We start from the raw sequence: 26,495 nt of genomic DNA, 5'->3' as shown, positions 1-26,495 counted from the left end.
TATTCAAACGGGCACAGGCGTACAGGGGCACGATATTCAAATTTATTTTGGGAACAATCGTCCTGGCAAAGCAGCGCGCGCCATGCAAATCTCGTCGAACCCTGTGGGCACAACAAAACCCTGAAGTACTTCTCCTTGTGGGTGTCGGCTGCCATTGTCGCTGGCCTTTTCTAGTGGCGTTGCATGACACGTAGTTCGCATACCTCATTATTTCTGAACTATGGCAAGGTTGGGCAAATGAGCTTTGTAAAATAAGATGTCCTAAAAGTGAAGTACTTCAATGTCTCTGAAATCATTTATATTGTATTCCATATAGGTGCCTGCGCTTTCTCCTCCTTCTTCGCCATGGCCGGGCGGCGTTCGGCGGGATTCCTCTTTGTCGCCACACTGGAGACATTCCAGGTGAACAGGACCGAAGGCTCTTGGCCGATAATGGTGATGGGAGCAGTAGTTTTCCTGGCAGGTGAGAACAGCCGTCTTTACTACTGTGTGATTCAGTAGCTGCAAGTTTAAGGAGGGACTGACTTCTTATAACAAACCGTGCATTTTGAACTTTGCAAACTAGCGTGTGTGACTCCGTGCTACCCTTCTGCATTGAGCTTCACGACAATGCTTGTCGCGCCGGCGTTATCAGTGTTCGTGATAAAGAGTGGCCGACCGTCGGCTGGAAATTGCTTCTCATCCCAAGAGAAGTTATTCACGACGAGGCTAACGCAGCGGCAATTGATTTTGGGCTTTTCAGAAGCTTCCTAAAAGCAACCACGGTATTTTTTTTCTTCATTTTTAATGCTGGGAAGTCAACTGGCTAGGATAGTCGTCGGAAGCACTTCGAAGCAGCTTTAGCGAGGGCCTAACTTCGATGTCCCCTATTCAAATAGATGTAAAACGCAGAAACGTTTGTCTGAGATACCCACTGGGCCTATTTTAATGGAATTTATTGCATTTGAAATAAGATCCTACTTTCTAGTGAATATGAGAAGCAGAATTTCAAGTTAGTGCTGGATGACTTAAAAGAAATTGTCAAATATTGATAAGCTTGAAAAAGAAGCACGAAGCTTACAAATTCGCAGCTCTGCAATTAGAGTAGATATCGAAGTTCTCTCAACTGCATCCATGAGAGCATCCAAAGCGGACAAATTTGATACATCCATTTATATATTACATGAATTTCTGAATTTCCTACATTGTTTACAAGAGTTTCGCGGCAGTTCTATTCCCGAATTAGTGGTATTTTTGACAGCCGATGCATAATATATCGATTTCGTCCGCTTTATATGTACTTTTAGGCGCAGTTGAGAAAATTGTGATATCATTTTTTATTGCCAGGTTACGGGTAGTTCCGTTTTCTGAAGATAAGTGATTTGTGCTAACTGTAATAAAACATATAAGACATAACTATAAAATTCGCAACCAACAATAACTATATTCTAAATATTTCCTTTAAATGCAACAAAGCTAATCAAATTGGGTGCTGTGGTTGCCGAGGAAAACGATTTCTCAATTTTCATGTGTTTAGATACGAGGTCCGAGCTAAAGCTTTCTCAGCGTGGCGCAGCGTCTACGAGAGACGCCATCGTGGACAGCTTTTGACTTTCACCTGACGGGGTTGTTACAGTACCCCCAATCATTTTCGTAGCAATATTGCTTTCCGTACTGATAGCCTTCCACAGCATCTGCAAATCGAGAAAAGGTGTGCTTCGGTATTAAAATGAACACATGAACAAGTTGGTTTTGGACCTTGGGTCAAAATGTATGACACAATAATTGTGCGAAGTGTTGTCGATTAGCATGTTATGGCCGAAGCTGCTCACGATGTCACGTCACATTAACTGGTCGCCGGGCCAGGTACACCTTTGGGCATGAAATGTACAGTACTTGTATTTAGTTGTCAAAACACTGCCCTGTCACGGTTATTCACGTGCGTGAAAGATGATCATAAGAAGGATACTTCTAATTCTACATATTTTCTCGCTATTATCCCTCAGCTACTGTCAAGAGTCTTCGGGCTGCACACATATCGCCTTTCTGTCAGGCGACATCACAAAACTGCGAAAACGCGTCTTGTCAGAGCTACGTGAATGCGTTAAAGGTACATCAATACTGCGAACAGAACAACCTTTTTTTCTGAATTGGCGAAGGGTGCCCGGCTCCGGAAGGAATAGAACATGCCTGTCCACCAATCGCTCTGGCACTTGATCACTTAAAGCTGCTAGGTAACATGGATTTATTTGCGCATAATAAAAAAAAAGTAACTAGCCTGCACGGCACACACAGGACGGATCCAGTGTAAGCTGGAAGATTGGCTACATAAGAGCTTCATTTTTGGCAACACGCACTACAGGTCTTCGCAGCCAGACATCCTGAGTAAAACTTAAAGCAGTGTGAAAAAGACGAAGAGAGCAATCGAACAGAAAACAGAACGAGCGCTGTACTGCCCACTGTTTTGCGTTATTTTCGATTGGTGTCTTCGTCGTATTCGCGCAGCTTCAAGTTTTACTCAAGATGAACCAACTCACCCAAGTCAAATTGTTGCAAGTATCTTCAGGTCGTTTTCACGAGAACGATGCGAACTATCCGCCCGGCGAAGCTGTCTATCTCTAGCTCTCGTATGCATCCCCCGCATGCGTGCCTTGATAGGGTTCCCTACTACCTAGGTGGCTTGCGTCCGTATCGTGGGCATGAATGCGCACGCTGCCGGTCACTGGGGGCAGAGGGTGGAAGAGTACGGTGACGGCGCCTTTGCACACGGCCTGCGCTTCTGTGGTGCTACTTGAGTGGAAGCAGGTTGGGAAAAGGGGAAAGACGGTGGCGAGACGGATAGGGGTGAGGGAAAAGAGTGTGGCGACAGCGCTGTAGCAATGGAGACCGGTAGGGACGAGTGGAAAGGGTGTTGCGATGGCGCCGGTGCATGTGGCCTGCGCTTCTGTGGTTATAACGTCACGTGCGTCGAAGGTGCCGGCGCGGCGGCAGCAGCTCTTGCGGCAGAAGCATAGAAAGTGCGGAGACCACGGCGACGCTTGTGTCGGTGTAGTGTGGTGCCGTAAAGAAAAAAATGGCTGTGGCTTAGGTAAGGTTAAGCCCAGGATGCGAAGCATACTAGCCTTTATTTTAGTTGTTGAACCACTGTTTAGCCTGGTGAACTGCTGTTGCTTGGCTATATTTGGTTCGGCTAGACGAAGAAACAACTCATGCATTACTTCTTCGCCTTCAAGAGTGGAACGCGACAGCGTTCCCGTCGACCCGCCAAGGGGTGTAAGACAATGGGCTACAGGGCAGCGACTACGCGCCCCGCATTGGACGCGGTGAGCGTCGAGCAAAGCAGCGTTCGGCGCGGCAACGAAATGTGCGCCTGAGCAAGAGACGCACGCCTTAGAAACAGCGCGTTTCTAAGGCAACACCGCGTTCACTAGAGGCGCTTTTGTACCGCTTTGAAGCGTTGTACTCGTGGCTCAGTGGTAGCGTCTCCGTCCCACACTCCGGAGACCCTGGTTCGATTCCCACCCAGCCCGTCTTGCAAGAGTTGAGCCAAAGCCACTTCTCCTCTGTCGTGACGTCACGGTGTCACGTGATTTCATGGTCACCGCCGCGCCTGAGGAGCTGGGTTGAGCCCTCGTAATATGCTTCGCATAAAAATGGCTGTGGCTTAGCTAAGGTTAAGCCCAGGATGTGAAGCATACTAGCCTTTATTTTAACGCGACAGCGTTAAGGAGCTCGTGTCGCAGAAAAGCCGGTGTCGTCGGCGTCGGTGTCTGCGGCGTTGGCCGTGAGCGATAAATCCCAGCAGGCACCTCATGAATAAAAAACAACTTGCAAGATGGGCTGGGTGGGAATCGAACCAGGGTCTCCGGAGTGTGAGACGGAGACGTTACCATTCGATGCTTCAAAGCGGTACAAAAGCGCCTCTAGTGAACGCGGTGTTGCCTTAAAAACAAGCTGTTTCAGGCTCAGGCGTGCGTCGCTTGCTCAGGCGCACATTTCGTTGTCGCGCCGAACGCTGCGTTGCTCGACGCTCACCGCGTCCGATGCGGGGCGCGTAGTCGCTACGCCGTAGCCCATTGTCTTACACCCCTTGGCGGGTCGACGGGAACGCTGTCACGTTCCACTTTTGAAGGCGAAGCTTAAGCGTCCGCTTTGCAGCTGTTATGACGTCGTATGGTAGCTACGCGGCCGCGCGCTGCGCAGGAAGGAAGAGCGTGGTTGTGCGGCTAGTATGCTTCGCATAAAAAAAAATGTGTGAGTTCCTTACGTATGCATGTACGCAGCTCATGTATGGAGCGTAAGCAGCTTCCCTGGTAATCCGTCCCCGCATGAATGTTGCGGTCGTGCGAATATTTTAACCTTCGTTGCAAGCTGCCGCGATTTCCGACCAGCTACCAGAAGGCTACGCCGATCTGCTACGCCTATCGAAATAAATCTGCATTCGGAGAATGTGTGCTAGGCCGCAGGCCTGCCGGCAGGACGGCAGGCGTCGTCGCGACATACGTCGGGGTGAACTTCGTGTAGAACGGCCAGATACGGATATGCGCCGGGCTGCAGGAGGGAAATGGCTTGTGCTCTATTTAACTCGGGGTGAGGGGACGGAAAGACCCTTTTAGACGTGCATAAAAATTTCGTAACCTCACTGTCAATAGCGGGAGCATCTCTGTGGCCGTAGGGAGGATGGGAGTCGGCGCTCCTTACAGAGAAAGCGCGGTTGGTGAGGTCGCGCGCAACCTGGTCCAGCCTCGACCCTCGACCGGCCTTACGTTAGCGGGAAACCAGTTGTGTAATACCTTTGTCCACTAGTTATGAGCGTGTGGTCAGGATGCCGCCGTGGTCCCTGCATCCTCGTCATTCCCATCCGACGCCTGCTATGCAATTATCACGTCATCGTCGTCGTCGCCACGCTGTCGTTTTACCATTCTCATCACCGGTCAGTAAAATCATCGTAGTAAAGTGAAGTCAGTAACGTCAGTATCGATCGCCACTGCGTCGGCGTCATACTGTAAACGTCATGCCGCCATGCTAATGCATCGCCGATATATATATATATATATATATATATATATATATATATATATATATATATATATATATATATATATATATATAGCTCGAAAATGAAAAAAGACGAACGTTAAGGCATATGCGTTCTTACTGACGTTTCGGCCGGTCCTCCGGCCTACTTCTAGCTACTGCTAAGTACTACTTGCTACTAGCTAGCGATGTGGGACCCGTTTATGTATGTGAGATAGAGGACTACCCACATAATAACATAGGTACTATCGCATGTGGTTTGAATCTAAATGGCAGCACGACAGAAAAAGAACAGAACCTGATGTCGAACGCTTTCCCTTATTCTTCAACCATGCTTCGTGTTTTTTTCGTATAGATCTACGGAGAGATGAACACAATGTTGATGCTGCTGCAACATTATTCATTAAAACTATTAAATAGGTACTGCTTAAATAAATGCATATAACTCTATGTAAGAACACAACTCGCAGCACCAGACAGGAATAATATAACCAACTCTAATGGAAAAGCTCCCTATAGCGCCCATGCAATAATATTGGTAACCTCAATGGAGCCGCCATGTTGGTCCTCTGAGCAGGTGCGCAGGCTGTGGCGACAACATGCGATTCATACGAGAGCCGTAATGAAAGCAATCATGAGCCTCATTATGGTAGCGCGCCTCCGAGTTCACGCGCATGCGAACGCGCGCTTTCACGTGCAGTAGGTCTCACACCGCTATTTAATAATAGTCATCGAATTTTCTTGAAAATGTACGGAATAGACCTTACTCTCTGTACATACGTACGTATGTAAACGTTGCATTTTACATCTTTGGTTATTGTTGGTTTTACAAAACTGAGTGGTAGCAACAGGGTGGCATTCTGATGGTTGCCACTTGTTTCGCCCTGTTTTTCCTCTAGAGGACGCATTATATCTCTATGGTTCCAGACGCCTACTGGCTGCTGATTTTAAACACTACCGCCAAATGATTGAGGCTGTATCATGCATTCTTGCGTTAGCGTTCCTTAAACCGAGCGTAATGCACATTTGGAATGACTGCTGACGAATTTGTTGTCACCAAAGATTGGGATACCAGCTATTGCCTCCATAATCGTTTTATGGGCAGGAATAAGGAAAACAATCCCTGGCAGAATAGACGGTGCCAGGGAAATTGGCGACAAGTATAATTAAATCACATAAGTAATGCGCTGGCCTAAGTCAAAATAAGAAGATATGATAATGAATGTCGCCACAAATAACGTGTCATAATGGAATGCATTACGACATGTACGGCACGATTCCTTGCAAAAATATATAGAAATATGTACGTGTAGGGCACTACTACGTGTCACAATGGTCTGCACACGAAAGACAACGTCGACACGCCCATTACGCTGACGGTGCTCGAGTTGTGGAATCGGCGCAATCAGGCTTAAGCCTCGTTGAGTGGGCTCCACTAAAATATGAATTCTGGACACAAGGCACCAGCGTCTGTCTGGTTTTTCTTCACCCACAAATTGGTGAGTCCAGACTTCGCGCTTTCGCTCTCAGCTCCGGGTGCCTCAGCCGGTTCGCCGGGCCTACCACTGAGCCTTCGCAGTCCGCCTTCTATCGGATTTTCTCGATCAAGCACTGCCGCCAGCGCCACGAGCACGCGATCCCGAGGTCTCCACTCTCAAGCTCCCGGAGTTCTCGTCGCAGGACTCGGAACTTTGGTTCATTACTATCTAAACCTTGTTCCGTTGCCACTGCCTCAGCTCGCAGTTAACCATGTTCGACCACGTCATTTGAACGCCTCCAGCGTACCTGCTGACGTTTCCAAGTACACCTGTTTCCAACAATGACGTATACGTATACCCGGGCCTTGATTACTGCGTGCTCGTCTTTGGGCGGCATGACGCCTTGCGTCCTCTCTTACGGCCCCTGTATGATGGCCGTTTAATGTACTCAAGCAAGCAGGTAAAAACTTTCTATCGCTCATCAACGGCCGCGAACATACGGTCTCCGTCGACCGTCTGAAGCCTGCCTACTTGGACTGATTCATTAACCATTTCTGCTGTCAAATTCCCTTCCCACCATGCCATTCCTACTCGCCGCGTGGGTTTCGCACCACCAACATCCGCGCTTTGCCATTCGTCCAGCTCACGGATTCCCGGCTAAAATGGGGGCCCTGTAGCGCACTACTGCGTGCCAGAATAGTCCCGGAACGCCCAGCACGCTGAGGGTGCGCAAACAGTGGGATCAGCAGAAATTAGGCTTCCTCTTGATTGAGCGGGCTCGGCTAAAATATAATTTGTGGACACCATGAGCATATGAAGAAGACACCGTTTCCAAACAGGCCCTCTGAATTCTTGGGGGCAAGGCAATCACGCAACACTTAATTTGTTAGTTTTCCGCACATCAGGGTCAGATAAAGTGTGCTCCTACCAACCCCAACGAGTCAGCTCACAGAGCTGCACGCGAACTTGCCCACCGTGCTACTTCCGACCAATTGGAAGCCGACTCCCCAGAGAACAGGGACACGCCCTCCACCTACAACCAGATTACTAAACCGTACTATCTCCGCATTAGAACCTACTTCGTTCCTCACCCACGGCTCAACAGAGCTCAAGCACTAACGCTCCGTCTACTACAAACGAATACGTATCCCAATCCGTCGCTCCTACATAAAATTTATCCGGATATTTACACCAATGCTACCTGCCGCGATTGCGGAGAAATAGTCACGTTTGACCACATGCTCTGGTGGTGTGCCCCGTCAAGTTCTATTGATAACAGCTCGACCAGATGGGAGGCGGTTCTCCGCAGCCCCTTTCTGGCTGACCAAATCTGAAATGCGGCCCCGATGCGGCCGAGAGGCGTGGCCTTCCGGTTCCCACGTGGGAGCGGCCGGCTTTGTGAAAACTCACGACCTGCAGGACTTCAATAATGTTTTACCATACCACACCAGGAACCAGCCTCTGTTGGGTTTTCTTCACGCCCAAACGGGCTTTCTTTGTATGCGTATTTTGTGCGCTTGTACTATATTGTGCCCAAGACATAGCGCCATAAATGTAACAATGTATGCCGTTATGACATATATATATATATATATATATATATATATGTGTATATATATATATATATATATATATATATATATATATATATATATATATATATATATATATATATATATATATATCACAGGTTAAGCACATCACGCTCTTCTTGGTATTATACTTTCAGGTTTCGTTACGGGACCACTGGCCCATAGATTCAACACTCGTCCAGTGATCATCGCAGGAGCGGTGATTTCAGGAGCAGGCGCAATTCTAAGCTTTTTTGCAACAAGTATTCAATTTATGACGTTTACGTTGGGCGTAATACACGGTAAGGCACCTTTATCTGTACGTAACAACATCACAAGAAAATATGCGATTTTGTGGCGCGGAGACTCCAGCAATGGGACAAAGGCCATTCTGCTGCTCAATGCGGAATCCTACATTCGATTTTTGCCCTTTGAGACTGCACTCTCCTGTAGGTTCGGAGGAGGTACATATGTCTGTTTAGAGATGACAGCGTACGGTATTGAAACATCATTTTTTATAATTAACACGGAACCCTGCGTAAGCGCGTTTAACATGTATAAGTTGCCGCTTTGGACAGAAAACGCCTCTAATAATCAATCCTATTAGCTGTTCCTTTAAGCCTCTCTGAGCCTTTACGGCCGGTTGCTTGTGTAACGCAGCTCGTAAAACTTCCAAGTCTTATGGATTTGGTGCGACTGGTTGTTCTTTGTCGTGAAGCGAAGCATGAAGCTGACTTTTTATTACTGTACGACAGTTGTCGTGAGCGTAGCACCGTATCTGAGTGACACATAAGCAGCTCAATCACGAAGCTTATCGCTCACAAAAATTACCTAGTTTCGCATAATTGTCCTAATTTCAATGGTTACAATTACCAGAACATAGCGCACGTGGAACCATATCGTTCACCAAGACGCTCTGCATACTGCGTTGCTGTATCATTTAGTAAAGAGTATTTGCCTGAAATGGGAGCGTATCATGTCCTTACACGCAAAACTCCACGTGATGTCGGTGTTTCATAGGGAATGCAATCAGCTAATGCGTTTCGCCCTTCTCTTGTTTCCACGGTCGCAGCCATAGGAGCGGGAATGGTGTTCATAGTGGCCCCTACAATTATCAGCGAGCACTTTGTCAAGAACAAGGGCCTTGCGATGGGCGTCAATTTTGCTGGCGTCACCGCTGGTCTTTTCGTATTTCCCAAACTTCTGGAGTACCTCACCGCCACCTATGGTTTACGTGGTGCCCTTGTTATCTTCGGCGCCGTCATCATGAACGGGCTTGCATTTAGCCTATTCCCCCGCACCCCTGCTTGGAGGAAAGCTCGTCCGGGCAAGAATGAACTCGCTGCTCAATTTCCTTTCAAAGCCATCGACGACGAAGGAACCAACGAGCTACGCGATGCATTGACTGTGTTTAAAAGCCCTGTGTTCTACCTCATAATATACAGCTTTAACGCTTACTCCTTTGGATATGAGTGCTACATGTCACTTTTCGTCGACTTTGCCTGTGATCGAGGAGTAGCGCTGTCCACTGCCGTTACGGTGATGTCGGCGGGAGCCATCTCCGAGATCTTCGGGAGATTCACATTGCCGGCAGCAGCCGACCACGGCGTGCTGAATATCAAGACGGCTGTGGTGCTCACACTGGCTTCCGAGGCGGTGGCGTTTCTCGTTCTTCCGTTGCTACGCTCTCAAGCACTTATTTTCACTGTGGCCTTTGTCATAGCCTTCATCATCGGCACTGGAATGGTAATTTTTCCAGTGACCCTGGTGTCATACTTCGGACACGAGAAGATGTCAGTATCCTTCGGCATTGTCGTCGCGTCAGCCGGGATGCTATCATTTGTGAAGCCGTGTTTGATAGGTGAGACTTATTCACGTGATTGTCGCCATGAATTTAGCAGTCACTTTGTTTTTGCTGTAATGCGGAATGTGCTTAGGCTGCGCCAAGAGTACAAATGTGCAATGCGGGAAAAATTGAACTCAGCAACAACAAAAATAAATAATAGGTTACATTTACCATTAGCGAAAACCACCAGGATTGAAAAGGCAATCTTGTCTTGCATAAGTTCTTGCGCCGCTATGCTCTTTGCACCGCAATGCTTGGTAAGAAATGAGCTCTATTTATCTGCATGGAAGTTGCATAATAGACGGGACCACAGCAATTTAGGAACCTCATGTCGCAGTGCTATCCTTTACATGATCTCCTCGGTATTGATGTGCACATCTTCTGGGAGAAAACTTTGGTGCGTTCAATTACTCTGTGACAGATCAAACTACTACTTGTTCAAAGGCTTTGTGTTTCTCGCAAAAGGGTTTAAACGAAAGGTGATCACTGCTAGAACTGAACAGAATTTGATTCACAACTACCGTATGTTATCGCTAGTATTTCAAAAAGCAAGTCGTCCTTCTAAACTTCGCTCTACATAATTCCCTTATTATAACGGTATGATTTCTCTATATATGCATGAAATTGAACATTAGCAGACTTCCTGGGCAGTCTGCAAAAGAAAGCAAAAGAAAAGGCTTGCCCCAATGTCTTCTCTGCCTACCTCAATGTTAGAATGTGATCATTTGTGCCTTAAAACTCTTTCTTACGGTACCAATAAAAGTAAAGCCTTAAGTCCATTTCTCAACGTGCTAGCTGACCTGTGCCTTCAGCTGAAGGGAAGCGAAACGGATAAATAATTGATGGAAGACCCATGACTTGGTTGGTCATTAAGACCTTTGTTTGGGAGACTGTGCGCAACTTTCTTTACTGTAGCCCGTATAGGGATCTGCCCTGAGCTTGTCATGTCCGAAAAGAGAAGGAATTTTGAGAGCTTTTGAAGCCTCGAATTTTAAGAATTGCTTGTCACACATATTCTGTGACTGATTCTGCCAGGAATGTGGACGGCTAAGCAGTATGGTCTTTATTGAGCACTTTTCATCGGCGCCCTTTTTGCTGCACCATCGCCTGACCGCTTGTGAGGTCTGGTCCATAGAATACATGCAACTGCCCGTCGATCTCGGCCAGTGTTGTCTAGCAGGACAATATTTTATCAATAATGTTGAAGAGCTGGCAGCCAACGTATTAGCAGGACAATGGCATACAATACCTCTTGGTGTACTACTACCCAAAAATTATAGTCGACATCTGAGAAATACGCTATACATCATTCTATCTTGGTATACTTCTGACGTCCATGTACAAAATAAAAATTTAGCTATGCTTACCTTTTGGGCGTCCTTTGTACACAGTTATGTTGTTAACAAGATAATTATGGCCGGTGCTTGTATCGCTTAGTAACATTAGGTATATCAACAATTCTAGGTTAGCAACTTCTACGCAACCTAAACTTCCATTTTATCACTGTTATTTAGAGAAAAAATGTGATAACTTCACCACTCTTCTTTTTCTTTTTCCAGGGCACTTCAGGGACAAAGTAGGTGCCTATGACTGGCTCTTCGTGATTTGTGGCGTTCTCAGTGGAGTCGGAGCCGCCATTTGGATCGTAGTGCTTGCGTTGGAAAGAAGCAGGAGCAGAAAGAGACTTATCAACAATGCAAACGTACTGCAAGAAACTATTATTACTACGAAATGTACCAATAGCTTGCTGCATGAAGTTCCGAGGTGAAAAAAGAGAAACGAGCGCTGTTAATAGTGGAGTGCCATAACAGGAGGTATTTTCCATGCCACTCTGTGTGCAGTCTGAGCCTTCTTGTGCAATTGGAGGCCAGGCACAATGTATGAGTCACATTGATCAGACAGCAGGGGCACGATCGGTGATTGTTTTTCGAAAAGTGCGCTGAGTTTGCTTTCAGTCTCGCCTGAGCGATTGTCTAGGCCGCGCCTAAGCCAAACGTTTTAGGTGAGAGTGAACACAGCCGAAACGCTCATTTCGAACAAGAATCCGATCACGCTCCAGTTGCTTATCGCCTCGTACTTTTCTTATTATAACTCATGATCCCCTTTTTTATTTGTTTGCTTTGCTTCCTCTTTACAGTACTGTAGAGTAGCAGACAAGGGGCACGGCCAATCTCACCACTTTTTCTCTGATTAAACGTTTTTGTTTTTCTCTACAATAAATTTTCCTGAAAGTAGGATAGGTGTACCAGATTACAAAGGTTGCGAATAAAATTTCTGTCACTTTTATACCTTTTCTGTTGCGTCCGAGATTGGTAGATAGATAGATTGATAGATCTATCTATCTATATATCTGTCTGTCTGTCTGTCTGTCTGTCTGTCGGTCTATCTATCTATCTATCTATCTATCTATCTATCTATCTATCTATCTATCTATCTATCTATCTATCTATCTATCTATCTATCTATCTATCTATCTATCTATCTATCTATCTATCTATCTATCTATCTATCTATCTATCTATCTATCTATCTATCTATCTATCTATCTATCTATCTATCTATCTATCTATCTATCTATCTATCTATCTATCTATCTATCTATCTATCTATCTATCTATCTATCTATCAAGTTTTTTGCCTGCTTGAGCCACTAGGTGTGTGCTGCTCGTGGTGAGGCCGTCGTGGTCGTACCAGCATTCATTTTGGTTTCGTGGTATATCACTCTCGTCATGCCGTCACCGTCACGCGTTCTACGACGCTCTTGTGGCCAATTTATTTACCAGCTTGGTCCATGAGGTAAGGTTTCCCGTTCGTTATGGCGCAGTGGCAGCTGTGTCGCCGTAATTTCAGCTTTCTAATCCGGCACTTGTCATGCATTCGTGGTGACGCCGCCATAATGCCGTCGCGGTAGTTCAATGGTCGTCAATGTAGCTCCGTGATCTGACTGTCGCCATGCTGCCATCGTCACACCTTGTGACTCAGTGGTCAAAGTTTCCTCATAGCTTGTGCCAGTAGCATGTGTGCGGGATCATGATTGCATCGTCCCCGGCCACGGCGGCCGCTTTTCGATGGGGGCGAAAGGCGAAAACATCCGTGTACTTAGATTTAGGCGCACGTTAAATAACTCCAGGGGGTTGAAATTTCCGGAGTCCACCACTACGGCGTGCCTCATAACCAGAAAGTGGCTTTGGCACGTAAAACCCCATAATTTAATTAAATTAAAAATAATTCCGTCGTCGTCGTCAGATTTCGTCTTTCTGCTTGCTGCGCTACAATGTTATGGGCAGCACAAAAAGAGGCAGACCCACCTTCGTGTAACAGTGAAGCGCAGCAAGCAGAAAGATGCCATACCAGCTGGATCCAGTAGAAACTTTATTGTAAGTCTCTTCATTTCGGCTTTTTCATCCGTCTATTGTCCTGACGCTGTAATCGCACCATGGTCCTCATACAGTTGTGGTCATGCTGTCGTCATCACGCTGTACTATTATTAGTGTCATCGCTCCAGTAACATCAGGAAATTGTCACACCATCCTCGTCACGCCGACTTCGTCGTTCCATCGTGGTCAATACAATCACGCAGTAGAGATGGTCAATAATACAGTGGCCAATCTTTGAATAACGAAACTAACTTTTATTGGGAGAACTTCCGCCCCCAAAAGCAGATTTACCAAAGTACAGCAATAGCCGCGAACACGGCTGGCGATCGTCGTAATCTGATCAGTCGGTCAAGCCCGTCGGCATTTATGCATGAGTCATCGAAGGTTCCAGAGTACTCGCTGGTGCCCGCGTGTCGTCCAGGAAGTTCTACACAGTTCGCGTCGCATACAAAGTTAGATTACACGAACTTCGGTGGCAACAGACAGCAAAAAGAACCGTCAATGTCATTCGGGGAACTTCCGGTGCATACTGGCGCGTCCCGCGCTGAGCAATAACATTTGTTAGACAGGGAAAAGCAGTCACCCGAAGAAGATAAACAAGTACACGTGGTAATGCCCCCCTCTCAAGAAGCATCGTCGGACAGGAGGACGAAACACAAAAGGACACATAATAAACAAAAGTAACAAAGTACCAAGGAAACAAAGTCCAACGTAACCCATTTCAAAAAAAAATCCTAAGTTCAGCTATACAAAGTCCAAAGTTCATTAGCGCTTGTAGAACGGCTTGAGTTGCATAACATGAACTATTTCAGGTAGTGAGCGGCGTCGCTGTGATGGCGAAATGCCGCCTAGCACGACCTCATAGTCGAGTACTCCAGTGCGCCGGATGATCATGTAGGGTGCAAAATAGTGGTGTAAAAGCTTCTCGCTATGTCCTCGTCAGCGTATCAGGGCCGCCAAGAAAATGTATGCGGAAAGCGTGCCATGGCAGCGCAATTGGTTAGTGCACCGCACGAGTAAATCGAGGACGTGGGATCGTTCCCCACCTGCGGCAAGTTGTTTTTTCATCCACTTTCATTGCCATTGATTTATCATTTCATTATTTCAATTATTAGGTGCAAGTAATTTCCCCTATATTGTCCTTGGTGTCTTTGTTTTTTGGCCTCTCACGATACGATTAATAATAATTGATTCCCTCGGTTCACCTCCTTTCTTCTCGTTGAAACTTCAGCGTATCTCAAACACGCGATGAAGTCATGAAGCTTATGTAGATGCTTGGACGTTGTCGTATGGAACAATGGAAAGTAGAAAAATGTTATTGTCTTTCACAAAAAAATAATCACCGTGCACCACAAACAAATATCTCAAGAACAACATATTTATATAGTAAAATGTTGAAGCACCATGAAAAAAAAGAGGTTAGCGTAAGCGTTTGACCAAACAATTGTGAATGTAAGGTTCTCTTACCCTATGCCTTTTAATAAAATAAAATAAATACTACCCACTTAGACAAAGGGAGTTTAAGAGACCTAAAATCTGATCGCATACGTAATTGAAATTCCCCAACATGCATTAGTATATCGCTAAGTATGGACAGCTGGGCTAGTTCGTTATGATTAGCATTATGAAACATCGTTCCAGCGCACAATTGAACACGGACGTAGAGAGAAAGACAACACGAACGCCGGTTTACTTCAACTGAATTTTATTCATGTAAAACAGGGCATTATGTACACAGGGGGAGGGAGTGGTGGACTGCTAGTGCGCAGAACCACTCAAAATTATTTCATTGGTCTAGGCAAAGGTCATCAGAGGTGCCAAACCAAAATAATAAAAAAAGAAAAAAAATTTTCCCTCGCTTTTTACATCACTCAGTACAATATTGCTTATCTCCCGCCCTACCTAGCTGATTCGACACACCCATTTGCCCTGAGATAATCAATTTCTTTTGTCCCGAGTACAACAAATGGAGCACTGACACAGCAATCGTTTTCATTGGAGATCCAAACGCTTCAAACAATTCTCGGTGTTTGTCATTGCTATATTTGCGCAACACACGTGTTCGTTCGAGTATTTTTGAGTGGTCTTGCGCAGTAGCAGTCCACCACTCCCTCCCCCTGTGTACATAAGGCCCTGTTTTCGATAAATAAAATTCAGTTGAAGTACCGGCGTTCGTGTTGTCTTTCTCTCCTCGTCCGTGTTCAATTGTGCGCTGGAACGATGTATCATAATGCATTAGTATGTCATGCGGAAAGCAAGTAGCGTACATCACAAAATAGAACTAGTTAATTCAGGAGTTTCACGTGTCAAAAACATGATATGATTATGAGGCTTGCTGTAGTGGGCGAGTAGGGATTAATTTACACCACCAGGGGATGTTAAACGTGTCCCCTACGTACGGGACACGGGCGCTTTTCCATTTCACCCCCGTTGAAGTACAGCCGCTGCGGCCGGCATTTGAACCGATGACCTCGTGCTTACGAACCAAACACCATAGCCGCTAAGCCACCGCGGCGCGTTAACAGAGAACAGGAAAGCTCAGGAGTACATCTAATACACACTTCTCTACTTTCTCTCTAATATATCAGAATTTCGATTCGTTTCAAATATGAAAGTTAATACTTTTATTATTTTTACTTTAGGTTATAAATTCCCTTTTAGTGCAGCCTTCCCCGCTAACAAACTACCTCGTCACAGCCGGTTCTTGCCCAGTTCCACATATTGGAAGAACGCGATTAATTGAGGAAAACGCCGGAAAACTAAATCAAATCAAATAAATAAGTGCGATTCCGTTCTTCGCTGGTAGATAATGCTGCTGTTGTAGTAAATGAGTACGGAGTCCAAAGAAATCACTGAATTGTCTAGTGGCTTTCACTGATACGGAACCTCGCGGCGATGGTGACGCCAACGGCAGAAGTGCGCAGAATAGCTATGCCAATAAAGTATTCTTGAATCGAAGTCCGAACCACGCATAGTCGGCCGCTCTTCTGCCACCAAATTTGTTCACACCTTGACTTTCATTCGTTACAAAGTTATTGCTCGGAATTTGGAGAACGGCAGCCCACAAACAAACGTAACAAAAAACACCGACAGCGCGCATGTTTTATGTTAGCTCTTCTCAACTGAAATACTAAAAGTGCGAAACCATAAAAGGACATCGACCCACGCTAGAGGCTGCGTTTCTACCAGAAAGCTTGCCTTTGTGCGTAGCGTTTGCCGCTAGTATTTATCGGTAAAGGCCGATCCCCGCGACGGACCATGTCTGCGGACCGATCGGTCACGTGATGCGATGTCACGGCCAACCGCGGTCCGGTCCGGCGCAGAGCACATCCACACTGCAGACCGCTGTAGTAGGCGGCAGAGCTGACCAACAAGCTACGCTAACGCTTTTTCGCGTTATCATTGTAATCACTCTGGCTCGAGTCCCACAAAGCCGGGAGCTGTTCAACGAGGAATACAACATAAGAAAACCTCCTCGTCACTCCAAGATGACATGGCGTTAAAAAATATATCTGCAGCACGCATGTCTAGGTGGAACGGCAGACATGAAACGATTGGCCTTTGCTAAGTCAAAAACCAGATTGCTAGATTGGATTTGGCTGAAGACACTCTGGCCGGGTATTTGCTGGCCACGCCAAAATCGCTGCGGTTTGCATGTGGTCCGCCGCCAAAACTGAAGCGGGAAAAGCCTCGGCGATTTCTTGGGCCGCGAGGGCCGCGGTCTTGCGCTGGCCAACGGTGATCCGCAAGAACTGGTCACGTCCTATCACGTGATGCGCGGACCGCGGCCTAAAAGAGCAACTTGGTCCGTCGTGTGGATCGGCCTTAAACGTTACGGTTACGTAAGCTGCATTTGGCGGGAAGTATGACAAGCAGTCAGGAGTATTTGAATGCTGCCGTTTTCCACTCTTAAAGGCGATGCTTCAGCGTCTTCCAACTTTTCTTGCGGTGGCAATTAGATGGACAATCCATACGCATATCTGCCGTTAGCGTCTCCTTGGCCGTGAGGTTTCGTATGAGTGAAACCGTGTCAGGGCAAAGCCACATAGGAAAAAATATAAGGCCACCGTATCATCTCCTCTACTTGTCAATACGTCATGAGAGTCGGATGATAGCGGTGGATTGGAGAGCGCTGCGTTTTTACAACGTGGCGCGCGTTTTGAAAAACAAGTTTTCTCCGTGACTGCAACGCTAGAGCGGCAACGCGTGGAGCTTTTTCTTGGTGGCTTTGGTGGGGCATGCTGCACCGTAATTGTGATTGCTTTTCCTCGATTGTGCGTGGATCGTCGTACACGGAAGCGCAATGATGCCTGGTTGTTGCTACGCACCAAACTGCAAGTCCAGTTATGACGGAGGACCAACTGTCCGAGTGCAGAAGTCCCCATCTGACCGAGCCACTCGAGAAGCATGGACGAGAGCTGTTCTCGGAAAGACTTTTCGCCAAGAAAGTACACAGTGGTAAGCATTTCTTCTGTCTTTTGTTATTCTGGGTTTCCAGACGAATAGGTTTCATCAGCATAGTGCGCCATGAATCCGTGCACGCGTGCACGATAGATGGGCCTCTGCACCTGTCGACGCGCTTGTAAATTCAAGATTTTCGTCGAGCTTCGTATCTGTAACGGCTTTTTTTTTAATTTCAGCTCTGTGAAAAGCACTTCTTGCGATCGGATTATTTGAAGACGACATCTTACACGGACGTGAAGACAGGAAAAGTGGTCGAAGCCTCCATGAAAAACATTCGTCTGAAGAAAACTGCAGTTGCGAGCTTCTTTCCCTATTGCCCTGTCTATTTATCGCGTCCGCAAGCGTCCGTTTGAGAAGCGCCAGGTGCGTAAAGAGCGCGCTTGGAAGCCGCATCTTTGCAAAAAGCAATAATGCCTTCTCAGCAAGCCCAAGCCGAAGAGGACGCCAAAAATGTGGTTGGTAGTTTTGAGATGTGCTGAAGGCCTTGCCAAGCTTATCTTCTGGACAGTTCTGAACAAGGGCTCCAAGGTTTTGTTTTTGGACTTTTCACTTCAATCTGCTCCTGCAGTGCGTACTTCAGTGATCGTGTCCACAGAGCTGTGCGCCGAAGTATCTTTTCGTGAAACGGGTGCGAGGAAGTGTTGTTATGTGTTAGTTCCTGAAAAGCTATATGACTTGAGAGATTTAAAAAGTGTGTTACACATCATGAAACAGACACATAAGGATATCAGCACTGAGCGTTCTGAAAAGGCCGATCATCTACACACATTGGTTTCGACATTGCTAGAGGAAGTGGAAAACATTGCGCATGCGAGTTGCAAGAATGGCCTTTGGAAGTGCTTAAATTCTCGAAACGTCAAGTTGATCTTGTCAAGAATAATGCTGGCCGATATCCCCCGATTTCTTGGTTTTTGTTAGCTTTTTGTTCACAATTTCACCTCATGCATACAGATGCCTGAGAAGTTCGATGAAGCTTCAGATGCCGCATCCTGAAACGATCAGATGACTGTGTTCATCGTACGATGTAAGCCCTTAAATAGAGCACCAACAATGTAGGTTTCTTCCCTATGCAAAGCGTATTGTAAGCACGTATAACGAGCATAAAAAGACTGTAACGCTAATGATTGGTGAGGTCCACCTTCAATCATTTTTTTATTACAAGGCTGGCTGTGTTACTGGCGCTGGGATAAATTCATCGACTGCAGAAAAAGCTGCCCACGTATTAATGATACAGATCCTGCTTTCTTCAAACAAGGATGCTGTACACATTCTTCCTGTGGCACAAATCTATGCTAAGGTGCTGCACGACTTCTTTCGGAAGATTATTCTTGATCTAGAGGCATTTGGTTTTAGAATAATAGCAGTGACCTCGGACAATAACTCCATAAACACAAAAGCCATGTCCTACTTCGCTTAGACGGCAAGTGTCAGCATCGTTTACCAGCCTCCTGCTGACCCATCACGACCCCTGTTTTTCGTGGTGGACCCAGTTCACATACTAAAGTGTGTAAGAAATAACTGGCTGAATCAAAGTAACATTGGCAAGTGCATGCACTTTTCAGAATCGAAGAGTGATGAGGCCGAACCAAAGATACTTACAGCATCTTTCAAGGTATGCCATTTGCACGAAGCTGAAGAGCATGAGCTCTTGAAGTTAGCGCCAACGCTCACTTTTGAAGGCACTGAACCCCTCGAACATGGAACGGCAGAACGTTAAACTGGCCTTAAAGACTTTTAATTCATTTAGTGTTGCTGCTCTCTGTGTCGCAACGTTTCAACATGCCAAGGAAACATCTCAATATGTCGACACCATTTTGACTTGGTGGAACATTGTTATCGTCAAGACGCCAAGAAAAGGACAGCGCTTGCGAGGTGTGTTGCAAGGTCCAATATTTCATCGTCATGTCCTCAACTAGAATTCTTAGAGAGAATAGTTCAATGGCTTGATCACTGTGGAAACCTCAAACATGACAATGGCCGCCTGACACGTTCAGCCACACTACCGAGGCCTTGCATGAATTTTCCATATACTGTCCCAAAGCGCTTCATTTCCAGTATGTTATTTGGGCAAATTTCAAAGTGATAGCTTCGAGGATCGCTTTGGAAAGTGCCGGAAATTGTCTGGTGGCAATTGTCTATAAGGCAGATATACGAATCTGAAAAGAAATTACGTTTGCACCTGCCAGATTTGGACATGCTACTACCACCGGGAGCGAGCACGCTGGAGACAAGTGTAAATTTAGCAAACGGCCAGTTTCACGTCACTGTAACCGACTCTGACATTGAGAAAAGAACGTCAAGGCTACCGGCACTCACCTATGTGGCCGGCTATTGTGCCCATGCAGCTCTAAAAACGTTGACATGCGCATCTTCTGGTGCAAGCCTTGAGATGAAAGACGTTGATCTAAATGATCTTGAGAATGCATTAATCACGAAGATAACGAGGGGCAGCTTGAAGTTTCCACGAGCAGTTGTGGTTAATGTTGTACTCTTTACTGAAATTATATTGCACAAGCTCAGGACACCAGAACTTGCCATACGATTTTTCAGCCTTCCTAGGCAGAAATATACTCTTGTCAGCCTTGTGTTCGCTACCCTTCATGACTTTGAGGATGTAGATGTGTTTGATTTCGGTCATCCTGCACAGGAGGTAATGGGGCATGTTGTAAGTGCTGCAGCGAATACACTGTTGAACATTTTGTGCCGCACAAGAAATTACAAATTATGCAATGCCATGAACGACCGAAAATTGCAGACCTTGTAGGCTTGAGATATGTTTCTCATTATTTATTTTTTATTCAGGAACTTCTGTTTTGTTGAAGATCTACGTATGTTTGTGTTGACAGAACCCTTGTAAAAAGAAACCTGGGGCGTAGCTAGGATTTACTTACACTATCAAAATTTAAACCTGCCTTATGGCCAATTCAAATGTTAGCGTTTGAGTGTATTGTGCTACCTGTTTATGATTGGAACTCTCCATGCTACCGCAATCCATTAATTGGATGTTTTACTTCAGGCTGAGAGCAGGCCTTTCATTTTTGACTTACTTTTCACCATTAGCTCAGCATTTTATGAAGACCAAAAAGGCCTGCAAATCAGACGATTGGAAATAAAAGAAACAAAATAAATGGTACAACAAAGACGGAATCTTATTTTATTTGACAATTAGTTGTGCGTGACGCTATAATGATAATATTTTCACCAATAAAATGAACCTCGATATCCATGTGTCTAGCAAGGACCGTTTTACAGAATGCAAGAGTGATGATGATAGTAGTGTATGGAATATTTAAAATGTTTATTTCTGAATGCAGTTCTTGCCATTTGTGAATAAAGTATAGTATGTGTCTTCAATATGCAGTTTTGCTCTTTCTTTCTTTCCGTCTAAGGTTAACGTGACTAAGCAGCATGCAGTTTGCTTGTCTTAGCCCAGACCAAACATCACAAGGACAATAAGGCAGGTCATGTGGCGATACACGCAAAATACAATGTCGCCAGTCAAGTAATCTAAGGAAGGTATGAAAGAATGTTGCCTTCTATGGTGGTGTTGACTACGGTGAACCGGCGGCTCCCCCTTATTTTCTTGCTTCAACTATACGTGTCTTGCTTTGGAATCAAAGCATATGCATTCATAGGTTGCTGTCACTTTAAGAACAGCACTAATTTTCCGATGCCATAGTATCCATGACGCGCTAAGAGACACCCTGCAAGCGCAACGAACCTAGGCGCGGAGACGCCGACGGCGTCGACTGTCCGTCCCAATCCGACTAGCGTGACGTCATACCGGCGTGCGGAGGCCTTATATTTTTTTCTAGGTGACGGGTGAGCCGGCGAACGCGGTTCAGTCTAGCGTGCGCGAGCGAGGAACGCGGCCCGGCTCGCGCACGCGAGATCGCACGGCGTTCGCCGGCTCACCGTCACACGCTTTCACTCATACGGAACCTTAAGGCGAAGGCGATGGCAGAAAGGCGTATGAAGTATCCATATAATGGCCATCGCAATAAAAGTTGGAGAATGCTTAGTCATCGCCTTTAAGAGTGGAACACGACAGCATTCAAAGACTCCTGACTGCTTGTCATACTTCCCGCCAACTGCAGCTTATGTGACCGTAATGTTTAGCGGGAAACGCTAGCGGTGAACGCTATGCACAACGGCAAGCTTTCTGGTAGAAACGCGGTCTCTTATTGTTTCGCACTTTTAGTACTTCAGTCTGAGGAGCGATAACATAAAAGATATGCAATGTCGGTACTTTTTATGCGAAGCATCTTACTAGAGCTCAACCCAGCTCCTCAGGCGCGGCGGTGTCGCCTTCAATACCACGTGACACCGTGACGTCACGACAGAGGAGAAACGGGGCTCCAACTCGTGCCGTCGCTCGCGGCGTCACCTTCAAGGCTGACCACGCGACACCATGACGTCACGACAGAGGAGAAACGGGGCTCCAACTCGCGCCGTCGCTCGCTGCGTCGCGGCGGTATGTAAGCAGCTGCGCTTGCCTCTGCTAGACACTCACGAGGCGAGATGCCTCCTAGAGACAGAGCTGCTCGTTGGAATGAGAAGCGAAGGTTGCGGCGTGCTACAGAGACTGTTTCTAGGTGGCTTTGCTACGGCGCAGCGACTACGCGCCCCGCATCCGACGCGGTGAGCGTCGAGCAACGCAGCGTTCGGCGCGACAACGAAATCTGCGCCTGAGCAAGCGCCGCACGCCTGAGCCGACGCCGACGACACCGGCTTTTCTGCGACACGAGCTCCTTAACGATGTCGCGTTAAAATAAAGGCTAGTATGCTTCGCATCCTGGGCTTAACCTTAGCTAAGCCACAGCCATTTTTATTACGTTTGTTGTGGGCTGCCATTCTCTAAATTTGGAGGAATAACTTTGTAAAGAAAGAAAGTCAATATATGAGCAACTTTGGTGGTAGAAGAATGGTCGGCTATGCGTGGTTCGGCATTTCATTCACAATTTTCTATCGCCATAGCCATAATTCGCATTTCTGGAGTTGGCGTCGCCGTGAGGTAAAGCGCGTGAGGGTGAGCTGGCGAAAAGTTTTTTTTATTCAAGTACCCTAAAGGCCCATGCGGGCATTACATAGGGGTGTTACAATGAATTAGTGATATATACAGTATACGCATTTAAACAGATAATGCATGCTACAATAAAAAGAACCCAAGCGGAAAAACAGGAAAACAAACAAAAAGAAGCCAGTAAGAATAATACAACGACTCGTCCTAAACGCTGAAGATACATATAGATTTATACTGGGTGTTACACAAAATCAACGTAGCGTGGTCACATTATACAAGGAAAAATACTTGATAAAAACGTGCACATACCATAACATACTGCATAAACAATGGAAAGCACAAGCAGAAAAAAATTTTATGCTTATGCAAATTAAATTTCTGGAAAATAAGCTTATGCAAATTAAAATTAAAAAATTAAATAATCGGTTTTTACGTGCCGAAACCGCTTTCTGATTATGGGGCACGCTGTCGTGGAGGACTCCGGAAATTTCGACCACCTGGGGTTCGTTAACGTGCTCCTAAATCTAAGTACACGGGTGTTTTCGCAATTTGCCCACATTGAAATCCGGCTGCCGTGGCTGGGATTCGATCCCGTGATGAGGTGCTCAGGAGCCCAACACCATAGCCACTGAGCAACCACGGCGGGTGAGCTGGCGAACGCGGCTTAATCATAGAGTAACATTGTAAACGACAAAAGTGGGAGAGAGAGAGAGAGAGAGGGCTCTTTATTAGAAGGACAGAGAATTCTGCCGGCGCGTATATAACCGCTGGCATGCTACTGTGTATAGGGATGGGGAAAGAGATTAAAAGATTCCAGAAGAGAGTGGGAGAAAAAAAAGGATAAAAAGAAATATGAAATGTCCGAGTGGACCTGTGGACTCTCGGGCTGTTTCGCGGCGAGCTATGGAGCTTCGCCGATACCTCGAGGTGGCAGAGCATAAAAAGAAAAATGCGTCTGTGGCTGCGGCTAGCAGCGTAACAGGTGGCATGACCACTGGGCACGACCCATCACGTGCGAAGCCTATATAGTCAGTCTGCGCCGCCGGGCTCTTTCTGTAAAATGCACCTGAAATTAGTTGTTGGGTTCTTCTGCCAGCGTCTGCTTCGTCACCATTTTATGGTAAGGCCACAGCAACTTACTTTGCGCGTTGTTAATGACTCATTTCTCTTCGCTTTTCGTTTTGTCACTGTTAGCCGCATGAACGAGTGACGGCGGCCTTGCAGCCATGAACAGCCGCTGCCAATTCGCTACGCTCACTTTCATTTCGCATTATTTTTTTATGCGCAGCAATGAGTGGTGATGCTAGCCATTACAGCGACGCGGAGCTGTGAGGCACGTTCGACACAATGACGAATTTAGAAAATAAAATAAAATGGTTCGTTAAGAAATGTGGCCTATGAACACGTGCCGTTCGGGGCCGAGAGCTTTATGTTTCGCGCAGCGACTGCTGAAAAAGTATGGTGCTTTACATTTGCAGAAGAAATGTAGTTATTTAATAAATTGTGGGGTTTTACGTGCCAAAACAACTTTCTGATTATGAGGCACACCGTAGTGGAGGACTCCGGACATTTCGACCACCTTTAGGGGTTCGTTAACGTGCACCTAAACCTAAGTGCACGGGTGTTTTCACATTTCGCCCCCACCGAAATGCGGCCGCCGTGGCCGCGATTGAATCCCGTGACCAGCAGCCTAATACCATAGCCGCTGAGCAACCACGGCGGGTAATGTAGCTATTTTTAAAGCGGTACACATCCAATATTTGCAATATGGCAATAATGCGCTCTCTCTCAACCTCTGTAGCAGGCTATGTGCACTCGAGCAGTGTTAGATCTTCTGCATTGGGCTGAAGGTACGTGTATTCATGTTTTAATTGTGTATATAGTTGTTTTCGTGGAAAGTTCCTTGTTTCTTAGCATTTCTAACAGTGCTTGCTTAACAAAAAAATACCCATTACACGAAGGAACGCAGCATCTTCATTATGAAGCTTTGCAGGCTTCAGTATTGCTTATACAGTCAATAGCTTTGCAGCCTTCAGTATTGCTTACCATTTATCTGTCGTTCTGCGTATTGCAGGAATCTCCACCATTTCCTCAAAATACACTGTACAGCCAAAGGACATCATGCATACTCAAGGGCGAAATTCCAAGTATCAGAAGACAATTGCAAGGCTTCGAACACGGCAGGTGAAGACAACCAACACAAAGTGCTTAATTGCAGCTATTTATTGACGGACACACTGGCTTATACCTTCGAGATTAGGATATTGGTGCGTGCTCAATAGGCCGGGGGGGGGTGAGGGGGGTTCAGGCGAAGAAGGAGGAGTGTTCTTCTCCGGCGGCTGCTGGGTGCCTCAATGCCTTCCTCGCCCACTGCTCCGTACAGAGTGGAGACAACCACGGTGTCTTCTACGGCGTTGGCCACGCGAATCGCGGATTGATGAGAAAAAAATCGTTCTACCACGCACATCCCACAGCGATTTTCGCTGACAGCTTTCACATGCATCTGCAGCAGCACGATTTCCGTCGCAGCGATTCGCAAGGTTGCCCCATATCCGGGAAGTATCCATGCCTGCATCGTTAAATAAAAACAACATAGAAACTAGTCTAACATTCAAATTTTCCAATTATTATTAAATAATAAAATAAATATACCATTTCTTAAAGTTTAAAAGCGTTTGATTGCAGTCCCGTTTAGTACACTCTTGTTTCGTTGTTACTATGGAAGCCACTACTTTTTTCCTGGATTAGCATTTGCTTTTGCAGAAGAACAAGCTACTATTGAGTGTGCATGTATACGCAGCTGGCACAATTGGTAGCGATGGAGAGGTTGACGACGCTGGCGATCAAGTGCGTACGTGCCTTATGTTGAAGCGGCGCCCTTCTCCCGACCTGGATAGCGTGGAGCTTCTCATTTGAAATGAATTGTCTGAGTGTAAGAAAAAAAATGTTTATGAAGTTCCTAAGTCGCAGGCGCTGGTGGGTAGGCCCTATTAAAGCATAACTAAAACTGGCGCGCCAGATTGCTCCGCAGAGCTACCACGGAATGGTATGGTTTTCTACAAATGTTCTATGTATTACAAAGGTTCTCGTACAAATGATCTTCAGTGTTTGTTCTATGTACAGTTCAATTGCTGACCCTCCCTGTAGCGACTCTCAAGTGAGGGTTAACAGTATGACTAAAAAACTAAAATAAAAATAAAAGAGGAACGCGCCTATTTTGACGGCGCTTTGTTTTGTCACACATTGCCCCTCCCACATCGCGCCGATCGCTGCAACTCACCGACGGCGCAACCAACTTTTTGGAATCCAGTTGCGGAGAGCCCACGACGTCGCGGCCATCGCTGAGTGACGAAATTCACAGCGCCGCTGACTGAAAATCGCTCCATGTGAAACAGCCTTTTCGCGGACGCCGTAGGGACGTGTTGCTGGCAGTGGCGTGTCTTGGAAGCGATCTGCAACGAGACCAAAGTGCGCGCCAGCGCAGCCGTCATCTTCAAAGCTATCTACGATGTTTGCAGAGTGCGCGTAGTTCCGGTCGCTTCGTATGCGCTGTGCTTTCGACGTTTAGTTCGCGTTTTAACGTGATGCATAACGGTCAGTTCGCCTGCTGCTTCCGCAATTCTTCACTCCAGAATTTTGACAGCGAGTTGTCGCGCTAATCGAGCGAGATGTGTTCATGTTTACCTGTGCGCGCATGACACCGTGCTTGTTTATTTGGTT

General features: G+C 46.3%; 2 protein-coding genes across 3 annotated transcripts in view; both read left to right on the top strand.

Annotated features, from left to right (window-relative positions):
• The window catches only part of LOC139055422 (monocarboxylate transporter 2-like), a 42,161-nt gene extending 29,962 nt beyond the window's left edge, over window positions 1-12,199 (top strand). Inside the window, exons 3-6 of one of the 2 annotated variants that reach the window (XM_070532885.1) lie at window positions 317-463; window positions 8,224-8,367; window positions 9,138-9,926; window positions 11,471-12,199. In XM_070532885.1, the coding sequence (XP_070388986.1) occupies window positions 317-463; window positions 8,224-8,367; window positions 9,138-9,926; window positions 11,471-11,679 (1,289 nt within the window). In that variant the 3' untranslated portion in view covers window positions 11,680-12,199. The remainder of the gene's footprint in view (window positions 1-316; window positions 464-8,223; window positions 8,368-9,137; window positions 9,927-11,470) is intronic. The other variant, XR_011511741.1, reaches the window with a different exon arrangement.
• A 12,723-nt stretch (window positions 12,200-24,922) lies between these two features.
• The window catches only part of LOC139055421 (monocarboxylate transporter 13-like), a 218,094-nt gene continuing 216,521 nt past the window's right edge, over window positions 24,923-26,495 (top strand). The window contains exon 1 of the mRNA XM_070532882.1: window positions 24,923-24,959. The gene's annotated coding sequence lies outside the window, so the exon portion shown is untranslated. The remainder of the gene's footprint in view (window positions 24,960-26,495) is intronic.

This window comes from Dermacentor albipictus, chromosome 2 (assembly GCF_038994185.2).
Source record: "Dermacentor albipictus isolate Rhodes 1998 colony chromosome 2, USDA_Dalb.pri_finalv2, whole genome shotgun sequence".
NCBI lineage: Eukaryota > Metazoa > Arthropoda > Arachnida > Ixodida > Ixodidae > Dermacentor > Dermacentor albipictus.
This window is presented reverse-complemented; position numbering and strand designations above follow the sequence as displayed.